Source organism: Vombatus ursinus, unplaced genomic scaffold (genome assembly GCF_900497805.2).
Source record: "Vombatus ursinus unplaced genomic scaffold, bare-nosed wombat genome assembly UNPS02014158.1, whole genome shotgun sequence".
NCBI lineage: Eukaryota > Metazoa > Chordata > Mammalia > Diprotodontia > Vombatidae > Vombatus > Vombatus ursinus.
Window position 1 is genome coordinate 8,174,016 of NW_020953936.1, and position 16,823 is coordinate 8,190,838.

General features: G+C 36.8%; 1 protein-coding gene across 3 annotated transcripts in view; it reads left to right on the forward strand.

Annotated features, from left to right (window-relative positions):
* FOCAD (focadhesin) overlaps window positions 1–16,823 on the forward strand; it is a 351,817-nt gene that overhangs the window by 302,692 nt on the left and 32,302 nt on the right. For all 3 annotated transcript variants that reach the window (XM_027859022.1, XM_027859023.1, XM_027859024.1), the window contains exons 29-35: window positions 2,756–2,903; window positions 4,882–5,001; window positions 7,722–7,844; window positions 10,552–10,629; window positions 11,707–11,778; window positions 12,623–12,725; window positions 14,286–14,366. In XM_027859022.1, the coding sequence (XP_027714823.1) occupies window positions 2,756–2,903; window positions 4,882–5,001; window positions 7,722–7,844; window positions 10,552–10,629; window positions 11,707–11,778; window positions 12,623–12,725; window positions 14,286–14,366 (725 nt within the window). The remainder of the gene's footprint in view (window positions 1–2,755; window positions 2,904–4,881; window positions 5,002–7,721; window positions 7,845–10,551; window positions 10,630–11,706; window positions 11,779–12,622; window positions 12,726–14,285; window positions 14,367–16,823) is intronic.

The following is a 16,823-nucleotide window of genomic DNA, read 5'->3' on the forward strand; positions in this document are numbered from 1 at the left end:
GAGTTGCAACCCAAAATTTTATTTAACTATTCTTTTGTTTCTTTTACAACCTGTCAAAGTATAAATTCAATTTTATTTTTAATTGATTTAGTTCACCATGCCACTAGAGTCAGTGTGTTATAGTAGGTAGGGAATTAACCTCAGAGTCAAGAAGGATTAGGTCCAAGTTTTGCCCCACACATAGTCTGACTGTGTGACTCTGAGCAAATCTTTAAACTCTAGGTGTCTCAGCCACTCTCTAGAGGGACTTTCTACCCTTCAAGTTGCCTATACCAGTAAAATCTCAGATCTAGTGCCCCATATTCCCTACCCCCCAATATCATCAGTTCAGCTTTACAAAATAAAGTTCTGCATAATCCTTCCATGCTTATCTGATGATGGGAAATTCCAGCGACTAGAATCAGACTTTATTTTTCCAAATTTTTTTCTTTATAACATCTGCAAATTGTTTAACTAGGTAATGTTAAATACAAATAATTATCAAATATGTATGTGTGTAATATTTGTAAAATTTTACATGACAGTTAATTTCATAGGGAGGTTGGATACTTTTCTCAATCCTTAGGCTTTTAGCTGCATGGGTATGGAAGTCAAAAATGTTTTTTTCTTTCTGGATCTCAGAATAAAGCAAAAGGAGTTTTTGCCATCCATATTAAACAAGAGCCCTTAGCTCTTGTTTTTTTCTGCAAAATGTAATTTGTCTCAAAAGTATGCAGCATTCAGATGTTAGATGGTGATTAAACCGGTTGCAAAAACATTATCTTAGTTGAGCTTGTTGTTTAATTCATGTAAATTCTAACAACAGTTGTGCTTCAGTAATGATGAACTGGTGCATTGGCTTGTTTTTGAAGGAATTTTTGATTGCCAGATTGTTCTGAAACAGACACACTAAATTGAGACAAGAACATTACATTTTGGAATGTTCCTTTTTCTTAAGTATTCCTATACAGAATCATGGCAGGCACCAAGAGGGTGCCTTGGTGTGACATATGGAGCATGAGGCCAGGAATCAGGCTCATTTGTTCTAGTACTCACTGTGCTCTAAATGCAGTGTATGACCTTGGGTGAGCTGCATTTCTAGGCTGTCAAAACTCCCACCTCGGGTTTCTTTTCACAAGGTATTTAAGGCGTTGCTTTTCAGAGACATCATGGGAAGTAACTGATAAATACATAAAATGATTTTTTAAAAGTGTATCAGTGCTTAGGTAATAGGTATTATTCTAGTGTGAAATTATATAATACGTAAGTATTTTAAAGTTGGGTATTGGAGAAATGCCTTGGAAAATGTCCTCAAGCAGATTACTGAAGGGAAAATTGAGTGAATGAGGAGGATTTCTGGTGAGCTTAATTTTTTTTAAACATTCAACATTACCAATGGTTACTTCATCCCCTTTACAGACTTATGATCATACCAGTCATGGTATCTGGGTGGCATATTGGATACAATGATGGACTTGGAGTCAGAAAGACCTGAGTTCAAATTCTGCTTCAGACATTTAATAACTGTAATCTTTGGTAAATCACTTAACCTCTCTCAACCTCATGTTCCTCATCTGTAAAATGGGCATAATAATAGCACCTACTTCACAGGCTTGTTATGAGGATCAAATGAGGTAACATGTAAAGTGCTTTGCTAACTTTAAAAACACTAAGTAAATGCTAATTATTTTTCTTAAGAGGACAGCTCAAGACTCTGAAGGAGAATTGCAGTATAAAGTACAAACTAGCAACAGAATTGCCACATGGACTGGCTTGTGATAAACCCAAGTATTCTGTTCAATTGATTTTTTGACTCGGTAATAACCAGAGAAGGCGAAGGGTGGAGAAGGATTGATATACGTCTGTGTAGAGGAACTTTTGGCTTCTTTCCTTTACCCTTTACTTTCTAGCTGTTAAATATAAATAGAAAATACAAAACATGTAAGAGTAACCCATAGTGATGCCTTGTTTTTTCCTGTTGTGTTGCTTCTCCTCTCCTCCTTTGCCTCTTGAATTCCTACCCACCTTTTAAGTCCAACTCAAATTTGACCTTCTTCCATGAAAGCTTCCTTGAACCCTACACCCTCCCCACTTGGACGTTACAAAAATGTTTTTGATTTATGACTCTCTAATGAACATATCATATAGTATTTTATATTATGTAATTATCTGTGTTTGTGTCTCATTCCCTGATAAATCTGTAAGCTCTGTGAGGGAAGGAAACCTATCTTCTCTAAACTTTATGTCTCCTTCCAAAGCATATTTATTTTGCACACAGTAAGTGCTTGATAAACACAATTAATTGAATGGAACAAACATCAGTTTTTCTGTGCCTTTTGAGGAAGGGGGAATGTGTCCATGGGATGAGCAGGAGATAGAGTCTAAAAATATGTACTTATAAATACTTCATTACTTTAAAAGATTTGATTCAAGTGAGTTCTCCTTATACTAATGCAGATGGCAGGTCTTCTACGCCATAGTAGCTAGTTTAATGAGTTGCTGTGGCAAAAAAATATATTCCTCACTCTCTTATCTTATTGTGAGGAGTCTCTCCAAACATTGGTTATTTTTCCAATGATGTGTCTTCAAGCTCATATTCAAAGCCCTTCTTAACTCGAGTACAACCTGCCAGAGCTTCTACGTTGCCCTCTTGGCCACTACAAACAACAGAATTAGAATCCAGTCTCCTTTCCCAGTATTCCCAGCGTTATGAACTTCCCTGATGAGAATCCCTTGAATTCTTGTATTTGGAATATGATTTCTTCTTTTCTCCAAGCACGGGTTGCATCCTCGGAGTAGGACTTGTCCTTTCCCTCATGAGCCACAGCAGTCAAACTGAGTCGCGGGTACACATTGCTACATCTCTTCGAAAGCTCTCTGCATACCTGGATGAGAGTGGGGACCAAAGCAGAACGTTTCAAGAGGTAAGAGGCTTACCTCTTTATAACTCACTTTGCCCTTTCATTCTTTTTTCTATGCTAATGTTTTGCTTCTCTTACTTGTTGCTGTCTGTGATGTAAGGGAACATGAATTGGTCACCAGGTTATGTTTAGGCAATGCGTTTTTGTTTTTTTTTTTAAGTTGTTTGGCCCTTAAGATCAACTTAGTTTTAAATATTGTTTAAGATGAGAGCCTTCATTGAAAGCAAAAGCCTAAGTTAGATTCATCAGGATGCTTTTTTTAAGGAGAGATAATCTAGACAGAAGCTAAAATGTATCTTTTCAGAATTGTGCTAAAGCAAAGTATAACTACCACCACCACCACCCCTGAAAAAAAAAGGGAAAAAAAATTAAGACTGTGAATGAGACAAAGATATAGCAGATCAAATAATTATTAATTTATGAAACTAACTAATGTGAGAAATATCACGGGAATTCCTTTGCCACCCAACAAACAATGAATTCTCTATTGCATTGTGAAAACATTCCTATTGGACAGCTCTGTATATAACTTAGGTATAGGGATTGCAGTCCAGGGGCATACAGCCTGCATATGTTAACCATGTTTAGATGGAAAGCTAATACTGGGATCCCTTAATGCCTGCCTCTGTTATACCCAGGTGGAACTAAAGAGCCTGTGCCTTTCTCTTGGAGGAATAGGGGATGACCTCATGACCAGCCAGATTCCCCCCTCATTAAAGCAGGTTCTCTTTTATCCCAGGCTGCCCCATGAGCTATTGATGAGTGCATAATGGCTTCTGTGTTTCCCTGGGTAGCTCCTCTGCTTTCAGCAATGGGGCTCTGTTGAATTGGTGAATTTCTTTGGGACACACAGGGTTGAAGTTTTGTTCTAGGACATGCACTCCATTTCCATTTTTAAAGGAGTGTAGGGGGTGATTTAATAATATTGTTTTTTAAGTGAAAAGAGACATTTTTCAGATAGAGGAGCAATTTAACTAATAAATGAAAACAAGGTTTTCACAATTAAAGCAGCTGTCTTGCTGTTAATGTCTTTGTTTCTTTAGATCATTTCATTTATGAAGCCTCAAGTGAATTGTTATTTTTTTTCCCTAGAACGATGTCCAATTTTTAGCTTTAGAAATCAGGGAACTTTGTAGCACTGGAAAAATTGCAAGCTATAGCAAATTTTCCATTTTATTTTAAACAGATATAGAAAGGGTATGAAAATAGAAACAGAATATTGACTATAGTAAATGTGATCTGAGAAAGGTAACCATTACCTCTAGCTATAACTTGGTTGTAGCAAATTATTGTGCAAAAGCACAATCATTTTTTGCCCTTAGCCTTTCCTTATAATTTCCTGGTTCTCTGTTGGCTTTAGAACATTTGTCATGACCATTAGATGTTATTTAGTTGTACTTTTTTTTAGGTTTATTGTCTCAATACTAAGATTGTGTGACTGGTCTTAGGCCTTATGTATGTATCCATAAGGCTTCGTAGTACTGGCCAAGTGAATTTATTTATCATACGACATACATATAACATCAGATGGATCGTATGGAGCATTCATGGGAGGACTTGAACAACAGTGATGTATAGGTTGGGCCAGTATGGACGGGTGGTGATCAGTATCATTGGAGGGAATGCCTCCATCGATGAGATCATCTCCACTGAAGCACTGAAGCATGATATGCATGTTTATGTATTAACCCAACCATGAATAGAGATATTACGTGCCTACGGCATAAAGGAAATCATACAGCAAACCAAAGAGGAAATGTAATATACCATGTTCTGTCTTCTATTTCCTCTCCCTATTGCCTTTTTTTTTTTTCTAAAGGATTCATAAAGTTCCCTGTTTGTGAGAGAGCTTTGTCATGGTTACGTGCTTATGTTACCTCAGACTGTTGAGTCATTTGGAAGAATGTTTGTGAGGATTAAATTAGGTCCTTTTTAATTCTTCTAGTTATCTTTATCATTTTTTCCCTTGTGCTTTCTTCAGGTCCTTGCCTACTCTCTCAGTTGTGTGTGCACCTCAGCTTTCAGCGCTGGAATTATTGAGGCAGTGGAGGCTGAAGATATTATGAATAAACTTCGGACATTAGTTGAAAATAACCAGCAGGTCATTAGATATATCCTGGATTCCTTCAGAATTATTTATCTCTTTGGGTGTCTGCCTTCATGCATATTTCCCTGAGTGCTAAAGTTACAATGGAGATCTCTTTAAATCCAGAAAATAGCTGAGGAGGTTTAATTGCATTTTCAGACTCCTCTGTTACTGTGTGTTTTCCTATGTATCACTCTAAAGCAGGGATTATTAATCGTGTGTGTGTGTTTGTATGTGAGTGTGTGTGTGTGATGGACCATTTTGGCAATCTGGTAAAGCATATGGATCCTTTCTCACAATATTGTTTTTAAATTCATTAAATAAAGTACATAGGATTACAAAGGAAATCAATTAAAGAGAAATACAGATAGCAAAATTTAAAAAAAAATTCATAGACCCCACCCTCAAATCTAATGATAGAATCCTAAGGTTCATAAGAACCTCTCATAGTGGTTCTCTTCTACCTCTTAGCCTAGCCCTTCATCACTGAAGATTTTACCTTCCTGATACCTTCCTAGTAATGTTTCTCTTCATTTGAGAGAGAATTAAAAGGCTTTTCGTGTTCCCAATCATTGCTGAAGAATTAAAAAAAAAATAGATTAAAATTTCTAAAATCTTAAATTCTTTGGTTGCAGAATGTAAGAATTCTACAAAATATTATAATAATCTTAAGAACTAGAGCCACAAGGTGTACCTGAGTTATCGTTGCATTCTAACTCATTTCACAGTTGAGGATATGGACAAAGTGACTAAGTATTCTTGGGGGCCCCATGAGTGTCAAAGGTAGCATCCACACTCAAGTTTTCTGACACCTACTCCACTGCTATTTTCACTACACCATACTGCAAGATTCTTCAGAATGTCTGTTAAAACTGAGAGAGATACCAGACTGGTTACATGGATAATTTTATGTATAAATAGCTTCAGTAGGTAATGATTAGGTCACGATCAGGTTATTTCACAAGTAGCTCTTGCCTTCCTCCTGTCCATAGGTTTAATCCTTTCTTACTCACTGAATTTGGAATTAGAAGGGACCCCAGAGGTCATCTTGTACAATTTTTGCATTTTAAAGATAAGAAAACTGAGACCTAGAGAGATTAAGTGACTTCTGGTCACTCATGTGCTAAGTGACACCACTGAGATTTGTACCTACGACTTTATTCTCCAAATCCAGAATCCTTTCCAATGCACCTTATTGCCTTTTATCATTTAAGATTTGTCTTCTTTGGTTTTCTTCTTAAAGGCAAATTGAAAAAAAAAAGATTGTGTATAGTCTTGATATTTAAAAACTTCTAGAGTATTTCAGTACTTTGCATTATTAGACATAAAAATAGATCCATTCTGGTTCCTTTATACATTGTTTCAAAGTACGGATCAGGGCTACAGTGGTTATTGAAAGAGTTTCTGCGGGCAGCTAAGTGGCGCAGTGGATAGAGCACCGGCCCTGAAGTCAGGAGGACCCGAGTTCAAATCTGGCCTCAGACCAAACACTTGACACTTAATAGCTGTGTGACCCTAGGCAAGTCACTTAACTCCAATTGCCAAAAAATTAAATTAAAAAAAATTTTTAAAAAAAGTAAATTAAAAAAAGAAGGAAAGAGTTGCTTGTTTGCAGCTTGCATTGGTGAATTCACTGTTTTTCCTTTTGTAACTACTGCTCCTCTTTACATCCATGTACCCATTCACCCATGTACTCTTTGATTCTTGCAGCAAAAAATGTTGAAGTATGTCTTCAGGGTTACCCTGTGATTGCTGTGGTCACCTCTCTTAATCATGTGTAGGAATTAGCCTGCCTGGCAGACCACACCCTGGTAGTTCTGTTCTGATCCTTTGAAGACTAAGCTATTTAAACCTGTTTGGTTTAGGCTGCCCTGACAGCACAGTGTTACTTCCTGAAAACAGAATACTCAGTACAGCTAAATTCCTTGTGCTTAAGCTGTGTGGTTTCTGTTACAAACCAAAGTCTACACCCTGTAACATCTGTTAGCTGCTGATTTTCTCACCATTTTTCAGTTGAATTGAACAAACATTTCTTAAGAACCTAGGAATGAATGATACATTTCTTGAGTGCTTACTATGTGTGAAAACCCAGGATACAAATATAAAAGTATTGGTCTCAAGGAGCTTACATTCTAATGGGGGAAACAATACATATGGAAGGTTTCCGCTGAAAGTCAGATGGAAGAGTCCATGTTCTTTAAGGTGCAACAGCAAAGCATCGATGTGCTGGGCACCAGGCATGCAAAAATGAAAGTAACACAGAAACTCTCAGAACATTCAGCTTACCATTACCAGTCTACAGGGAATAGGGAGATGATAATTATATAGATAAGTATAATACAAGGTAGAGTTTTAGAAGAGCGCTGAACAAAATGTAAGGAAAGTTGAAGATACAGAGAAGATTCTCATTTTGGGAGATCAAAGAAACCTTCTTGAGCTGAATATTTATTTAAAAAAAAAAAAAGATTTCAACAGTTTGGGATGGAGAGTGAGTACATTCCAGGCAAATGAAACCATCTGCATGAATTTATGGAGGTAGGAGATAACAGGATGAGGTTGGGGAACAGCCAGTGATCCAGTTTAGCTGGAGTTGTAGGAAATAATTATGGAAAGATAGGAAGTTCAGGTCCTGGAAAATTTCTCTGTTTCTATATATGGTCATTTCTAATCTATGCCATTTTACTTCTTTCTTCTATTCCTTTCTGTCCTTGGCTTTTTTTTTTTTAATCCAACAGAATTCAGGCTTTTCCTTGGCATTAGGGAACATTGTTCATGGTTTGTCAGTCTGCGGACATGGAAAAGCAGAAGACTTAAGCAGCAGACTACTTCCTGCATGGATAAAAATTGTTCTTACAGAGGTAGGAGTCATTTCTTATGTAGCATTTTTAAAAAAATCACACAGAATGTGACCATTTTAAAACATTTGGAAGATGCTGTTATACAACACTGTAGTAAAGTGACATTTTCAAACTTTAATAAGAATTAAAGAAACATGTTTAATCACCAAATCTACTTATGCCTTCTGGTCTTAGTAATGCAGCTACTTCTTTCATCAGTAAAGATTGAAACTTATCCAGCCTTTCTTATACCATATAATTATTATTGGTCTTCCTGTAAATCTTCTATAGAAGATCTATTCAGCATGCCAGAAGCGCATATCTGGTTCTTTTGATAATTCATGGATACCTAAGTAGTTACTCTAATCCTGTTTTCCATGATTTGTGTACTACCATGCTAATTCACTGGACCAGCCTTCCAACTTCATGCTCTTACTTGGGAAATATGCAGTATTTGTTCTTTAATTTTTCCTGTGTTGATGCCTTCACCTATTTCTTTTGAGTGATTATGGATCACGATAGAATGATAGAATCCTTAGCATTTAAAGAGATCTCAAAAAAGAAAAGAAAGAGCTCACATTCCAGCCCACATCTGAGAAAACCTTTCTATAATATCCTTACAAGTGATCATCTAGCCTTTTCTTGAAGACCTCCAGTAAAAAAGAACTGACCACCTCCTATGCCAGCTCATCACATTCTTGAATTAGTGCTTATTTTTATACTGTTTTGTTATAGCCATTAAAAAAAGTGGCTTTTCTGAAACTTATTCCTCCTTTCAGTCTCTAGGGCCATGTAGAACAAATCTTCTTCCATATAACCAACATTTCAATACTTGAAGACAGCTATTGTGGCCCACATAGAAGGCACTGTAGTGTGCTAGAGCTCAGTGCCCTTTAATAGAGTGTTACCTACCTATAGGATAATCTATAGATAATCCAGTCTCCTGTTGTTAACACCTTTGGTGAGAAGGTCTTTCTCTTATGCCTCACCTGATTTTGATGGAATGAGAATTATTTAATAGTAATCTCCGAGATCACATCTTTCATGTAATTTTGTATGATCTTAACACACCCAAAGGCAATGGGTTTCTCTGAGTTCCATTAAAATTATGTTAGCCCGGCAGGGATATGTCCTCATATGTGCATTTGATATTTTCCTGAATTATTCTTCTTAAGTGACATTGCCCTTTCCTCATAGCAAATCATATATAAAGTTAGTGAAATACAAATTTGACAGTTCTGTGATTGTCTGATTGACCATGAGTATGTAGCTCATTATAGAAACATTAGATCTATGTCATTCTTGCTCAATCTACAAATATTCTTGTGATGAATTGGCTTAACTGATCTCACAGCAAAGTTTCAGCAGCTTCCTTCCCCTTTCCTCTACTTTGTTTACTCTTTATGAAGTAATACGGCTTATGGTTTCCCATCAAACTCTTGTGGGATATTTTACAGATGAACTTAGGTTCTTAGCTACTGTTGTTTTTAGCTATCTTGGCCCTGCTTGTGAAGAGTGAGTGCTTCTTCCCTGAATGTATTACATGGAAGATAGTATCTCTGGCCAGCCCCACCTATGTTTCATATTCCACTATGTTATCCATCCTATATGCACACCATTAACATAATTTCTTCTCTCCACCCCCCCCACCCCTAGCACTAGAATAGTAATCCAAACAGCTTTGCCTTTGCTGCCAGAAAGAGAGTGTCAATCAACTCCCCTGTGGTTTCATTCACCATTTTGGTGACTTGCTAAACCAAAACACTGGTCCACTATATATGTTGTCTTCTTCTATTAGAATATGAGCTCCTTGAGCACAGGGGCTGTATCACATTTGTGTCACCAGTGCTTAGCCCAGTCCTTAATAAATGCTTTTCCATTGATTGATTCGTTGTTGATTAAACTTCTAAGAAAGGGAAAATAGATAAATTTTCCATTTTTAGAGGCAATATTTTATTTTAAACATGTTGGGTTGGAGTTAGTATGATTACATCCAGTTTCTTTTCCTTCTAAACTGCTATTGAATTTGACCCTTCCTCTCATCAGCCAATGATATGACTTTATCTAGACAGCTGATTCGGAAATAGCTTTGTAGTTAACTCTTTCATATCATAGCAAGTTTCACATTTTGTGATATTGAGTGTTCACCATGTCTGGAAATTTCCAAATCTCTTCTTGAAGCCACTCTTTTTGACATATGCTTGTGAGAGTTCTTAGTAGTCTTAACCTTCAGCTTCTTTTATTTCTTAATCTGAACCATATTTTCCAGCATATATATCTTTTTGCTATTCTTCCTTGTGCTCATTTTTGTATTACAGTCACCAAATTTCAAGTTATGTTTTGAAAAATCTTTATCACTTTCAGATTTTATCCAGTTCTTCAAAAGATTTTTCTACTTCATCAACTGTGACCCTAGTCCATTGCTGAAATTAATGTTCAAGGTGTTCTATTTTCTTACACTTTTCATAACATATTGAACATATCCTTGTTATTTTAGAAAGGTTCCTACTTGATAGATGTTAACATCTTTTAGTTTGTCACTTGTCTTCCTTAACCCTGATGCTTTTTTTTTTTTCATTAGCTGCTTATTTGTACAGTCAGGTAAGCTAATGAGCTCAAGGAATTGGGATGAAGTGACGTTCTAAAAGGATGAGTAGGTCAAGTTTTAACAAATCTCTATCATTGGACTATTTTCATTCTTTGAAGTTTTTTATTATTTGATTTTTAGGGTTCTCCCACAATGCAATGCCTAGCAGCTGTTAATGGTCTGGTTGCGTTGGTTGGTTCTGAAGGTGCAATCATGCAGGTAAACAAAAAACAGAGACACATACACACGCATCAACCATATGTTCCTCTGTCAAGGAAATAATACATGTCATCTATTTCATTTTTGAGATAGATGAGGTCTTTTTGAACTTCTAACCTTTTTTTTTTTTTTGTGAGGCAGTTGGGGTTGAGTGACTTGCCCAAGGTCACAGAGCTAGTAAGTATCATTTGTCTGAGGCCAGATTTGAACTCAGGTCCTCTTGACTCCAGGGCTGGTATTCTATCCACTGTACCACCTAGCTGCCTCAGAATTTCTAACTTTTAAAGGAGACTTATAGATTGTTTCTTAAAGCCATAAGGACATGGGCAGTATGGCATAGTAAACAGAATCAGCCTCTTAGTCTGGAAGGCCTGTTTCCAGGCTAGCCTCTGACATATGTATTAGCTCTATGACTCTCTCTGGGCAGGTTCCTCAGCCTCTCAGTGCCTTCAGCAACTCCAGACCTATGTGGTCCCCAACAGCTACTGATCTCCATTGATAAAGGAAATTTCCTCACTGGAAGTGCTCTACACTGATGAAATCATACATTTAACAAAAAAAAAATTAAAAATAAAAATGAATACAATCTGAAGATAATGATTTGAAGAAGATTCTTCTTCTTACTTCTGTTCATGGATCAGATGAGCCTAGCTGTCCAGAGTGGTGCTGAGTGGAATGTTGCCTTGCATGCCAAATTCTTGCTATTAGAATTGATTGATTTAAGACACTGATAAAAAAAAAATGTAAAATGATTTGTCATTTGGGTTTGTAAAGCTGAAATCTGGGAAACTTTGTGCTGGCCTGTTGACCTGAAAAAAGGTGATTGAATGCAAAGCACAAGAACCTTAAGATCCATCAGTGGGAAACTCCCATTTCATGCTAATATTTTTGCTTTGTTATTGTCTTCTTGTCTTTATACTTGATGATTCCCACTGGTAACTTTTCTGAGATGTTATGCTGTGTTTGGAAGCAAGAACATAAACAGAAAGCATCTGCTAGCTTATCAGATGATAATAAATGCATCTGGAATGCCATTGTTTATTCTAACCTTGCTTTCATTTGTTTTTTCATTTGTAGCTGAAATCAGAAACAATTCAGGCTTCTCACAATCAAAGTCAACTTAATGAAGTGATCAGAACCATAACTCAGGTGAGAATGGGAGTTTTCTCCTTGGACTTGAGAGTCCTCTGGGCAAGAACGGTTTTCTTCTCAGTCTATATCCTATTACCTGCAAATTGATTTTTTTCTTTTTCATTTTGCTGAAAATGTGAACTTCTTGATGTGATTGATGCAAACTTTGGAGGATGTTTCAAGATAGTTCTGTGAACTTTCACCTACTTGATATTAGACAATTTCTTTGTGATGTGTGCCAGCTCAGGTTTCAAGCTAATGGATTTTCATTTTAAATATGCTACTTTTCTGAGTGAATTTCAAAAGAACGGACTAGAGTTTGGAGGAGTAGGAACAAACCATACTAAGGGCCCTCAACTGGCATGTATGAGGGATTAAATCTAATGTCGTCTCCCACACACATACTTTTCTTATAGACCTAATAGGGAAACAATTCTGAGACCTCAAGGAAAAGATAACTGGGTAATCAAAGAATTAAAACCAATTAAGATTAGGAGGGACTAGTAGTTGGCATGTAGATGGGCAAATCAATTTTGATACTTTCTTAAGGTAGATTAACAATGTGATAATCCCTAAATAGTGTTTGAAGGATTGTTTTAATCACAGGGATTGTAATCCTGTGTGGATTTCTGTTTATTTTATTATTAATATTTGGGGGGGATATGGGGAAGAATTCCTTTGAATGAGGCTAACTCATTCATTGGCACAGAGTTCCTTCTCTGATGTTGCAATTTATTGTCTTAATATTCTCCATCATAGTCAAGCTATGACCATGATTATCAGCAGTGGCATTTTGTTAGTGTCCTTTTATTAGGCATTTGTAATTTGTCTTGTTAGTGAACTGCTGCATTTTTCTCTATAGGTCATTAGTTTCTCTGGAGTGATTGGACTTCAGACAAATGCAGCTTGGCTTCTTGGACATCTTCATCTATCCAGCTTGTCCTCAAGTCAGAGTAGAACATCTGGTAAGAGTACTTGAGCTGTAGTTCAGATTTCATAATGTCCCCAGGTTTCATAAACTATCTACATATGGTCCTGTTTTGTGTGGGATTTTTTTGTTCCACTAAGAAAAATAATGGGATAAATTTATTTAAAGAGTTGAAGCTCGTCTGCCTTTGAGATAAAATTATGGGCCTTAATTTGACATGTCTTTTCTATTTCTAGCTTTTTTATTGAAGCCTTACAGTTCTCATGCATTTATTTAGGCTCATGCTATGTGGTTTTAGGTGAAGGGCTTCACCATTAATACATTAGGGAGTCACAACCCAACCTATTATTTATGGAATCTGGTACTGATGCGTCCTCAAACTCAATCCCTAAATAAGTTTTGTTACTGGAAGTTACTCTTTTAACCTAATTTCACTTCTGATATAGTGACATGTATCCTAATCAATTAATCACTAAGTATTTATTAAGCCAGGTACCATGTTAGGCCATTGAGATCCGAGGACAAAGAAGAAACAGAACATTTGAGGATAACTAATGAATGCCTTTTAAATGAGAGTCCACATAATAAGTTTTTCCCTCTTTCATCCATTCTGCTTTGCACTAAGGTTCTTTCCTTATTTGTAGGGAAATATGTATCTTTCTTAGAATAGTTAACTGTAAGAATGTCAGAAAAGTTTTATAAGATTAGTAATAGAAAATGGATCTAACACGATCCACATATAACATGTAGCCTATATCAGGCCTTTACTTTTTAATTAGGCTTCTTTTTGTTATATTCTAGAGAACATGTTTGACCTATAGCAAATTCAGTTTTGTACAGTGATAAATTGTAATAGGATATACTGTTATACCAGAGGTTAGAATAGATAATTTCTAAATTCCTTTTCAGCTCTAAAACTTATAACCTATCTATAAAATAAAGCTACTGATGCCTTCTTTATAATGGAAGAGTCATTAATGGCAACAAGAGAACCATTAGATAAAACAGTTAGGGGACACTGAGAAAAAAGAAATTAGGAGACTCCTAGGACTTTACCAGCATAGAAGTCAGTGACTTCCCATTCCATGTCAGTAGCTAGTATTGGTCACTTAGCTGTCTACACCTTATGAAATGAGTTGTTGGTATTGATACAAGTTTTGCATTTCCATGTATCATATGTACAATTCAGTATGTCCTGGAGTGGCCCACTTGACAGTACTTTCAACAATGCAGCTTAGCAATTTCCTTCCATCCCCTAAGAGGTCACCCTGTTGAGCTCATTGGTGGAACATTAAGGAGGTGTTTACTTCAATACACACCCTCCTCAGTGGGTTACGAAAACGATCCAGTCTCTGTGATTGGCAGCCTCACAACTTCTGCCATTGTTTTAATTTGCTAGCAAAGCCTAAATGATTACTTGGACATCAGTCACTTAACGTAATAGAATTAGTTGCAGCCATGGAGTATTGTGCAGAGATTAATGGCATAAACATCTCAGCTTTGTCTCTAGGTTGAAATGGCAGCAGGAGATCATTATCTTTCCTTCATTAGTCCCGCCAAGTTCACTGGCTAATTTGATGGTTTTCTGTCTCTGCAGTTCCTGCTGACTTTAGCTATTTGCCTGAGAACAGCTTTATTAGGGCAGCTGTTGACTTTATCATTGAAGGAGGGAAGAAAGGTAAGAGAGCAAATTCCTTGGTTTTTAATCTTTCTTTCTACTTATGTACCATAGTAAGTAATTGTGTTCAAAAGTGTGCCGCTCCAGAGCCAAACAGCGTAGAGTTTCTGGGGGGGTATGATGAGTGGGGGATGGGAGGGAGGCAGAGAAATGTCTTCCCTTGCCTTAAACCTTGGACCGCTCTCCAGCAAAGCCTACCAAGAATCTTTCTATGTAAAAGTTTACAGACACACACACGCACACAGAGGTTTTGTATTTCCTCTTGAGCAAAATAGTGTCTGGGGCTTGGTGGACCTGTGTGGACGTTAATCTTTCACTGAAAATTCTCAACAGAGATTTCTTTTTCTTGCCAACTTAATCTGGGGTGCTATTTAGTTGGAGATTATATGTCAGGTACATTTTGTTTTGCTGGGCCTCTCTTTATAAGCAAAATCTCTGTTGCATCCCACACACATAATCTGTCAATCAACATGTATTTAGTGTCAATTGTCAATTTTTATCACATTGAAACCATGTGTTTTAATGCTTATCCATATATAAATAGTTTGTTAAATTAATGTTTCTATCCTCTGTACTTTTTCTGTGTGTTCTTTGATTCTTGTCTAATTCCATCATAAGCTGGTTGATGTCAGAAGTTGGTTCTGTTACTTTATACAGCAGCTGGAATAATGCCATGTAGGCACTTAATAAATGCTTTTTTAAAAATATAATAATGTTCCATTAAGGGCTTTTGGAATAAGTTGAATTGAATACTAAGCTGGCTGAAGGATGAGTTTCATTAAGGAGGATTGCTATCTGGACTTGACTGCTCTAGGTAAAAACAGCTCTGTACTTTCTTTTTAAGGAGTTGAACAAGTCTCAGGCTTACAGGAAAATAATGTGATTTTTCATATTAGATGAAGTTTGAAGAAAGCTGTCCAGCCAGAGATGTAGCTTCCAGAGGTTGAGTAGGGATCTTAGAGTTGAGTAGGGATCCTTAGAGGTCAACTCCCCCAGTCTTCACAGCCAGCATAAGAATCCCTAAAAGCCTAGTGTCTGTCTGATGATACAAGTGAGTTCCCAAATTGTGAACTACTTTGACATGCTTAAGAAAAAAAATCACTTCTAATATTTGGACATATAGAAAACATACTATTGTCCTTTCACCATGATATGTTACTGTTTGCTTTAATGTTTCCTAGATTAAAAAAAAAAAATGTTTTTATCACTAATGGCAGCATTGCTGAACAAAACGTTATAAAAGAGCTGGTTTAATTATTAAAAATATGAAACCTAGCCAAAGTAGCTTATGGATTTTGTGACAAAAACAAAGCTAAGAGCATGGGATGTTTTCACATCTATCTTTTTAAATAAAGCAAATGTGCATTTGCTTCTGATTTAAGTATGATGATGATGTTAAGAATTTATTTGCAGAAGGAGGCAAAAATTTTGTAAGAGCAAAAGAAGGATAAACTATTATCCTGAGCAAATGGAATTTGCTCATTTGGGCTGCCCAAATTCATATTTGCTTTGCAGGAGAGGATTTACTTTCTGGATCCATTTGTGAATTCTTAGGAAATCCATGAGCCTTTGTGAGCAGCCAAGGCACAAACCAGCGACTTTGCTTTCCTATATGCCTGATATCTGAGGTACAGCTTAACTGGTGTCTGTCCTGTACTGTTGGCTTGCAACCCATTTGAAAACAGGTACAATAAATACTCTTAAAAAAAAAATCAGACGTTTCACACTTACGGGTTGTGGGAGAGAACTGCCTCCTTGTCGAAGTTGCTGACTAGATTCAGTAGAAAATCCATTCAGCCTTCCAAATTACTGATGATGACCCTAGAGGCGTGGGGGCCGTGGGAGGCTGACCTCAGCCTCAGAAGCCCATTTAAAACAAACAAAACAAAACCCTGTTCTGTGGGACTAAATGGGATGGCCAAATACAGAGGTGTGCATGCAAACCAGTGTTTTCTTCTTCAATATGCTTAGCTCATTTGAATTTTAATAACTCCCTTCTGTAGCAGCCTTTGAATTAAAATGTCTGGATGTCACTCACTAAAGCCTAGCAGGGCTATAGTAGGGAGGATGACAACTTTGGTGAGCTGTGTTGAAGAAGAAACTCTTTTAGAGGATAAAAAAATCATTCTTGGCATAAGTAGAACAGAAGAAACTATCGGATGACTTCCTGAGCCTATCTACTAGAAGACTATCTACTTTTAATGTTAGTGATTTAAAGAATGAAAAGCATATGGTGAATTATTTGCCCTGTGCCAGCAGCAAATGGGTTAACAAACATTTTGTTCTTTGGGCAGCCAAGTTTTGGTCAATTAGTCTTTATTTCTGAAGAGAGGAACCTCTTGTGAAGGACTCAGGTTTTTATCTAGTTGACCCCATCAAGACTTGAAAGCTATTTCTAGTACCTGAGGTGGTGGTGAGGCCTGTTGCTTTTAGATAGAACTATGTCTGAACAACCCC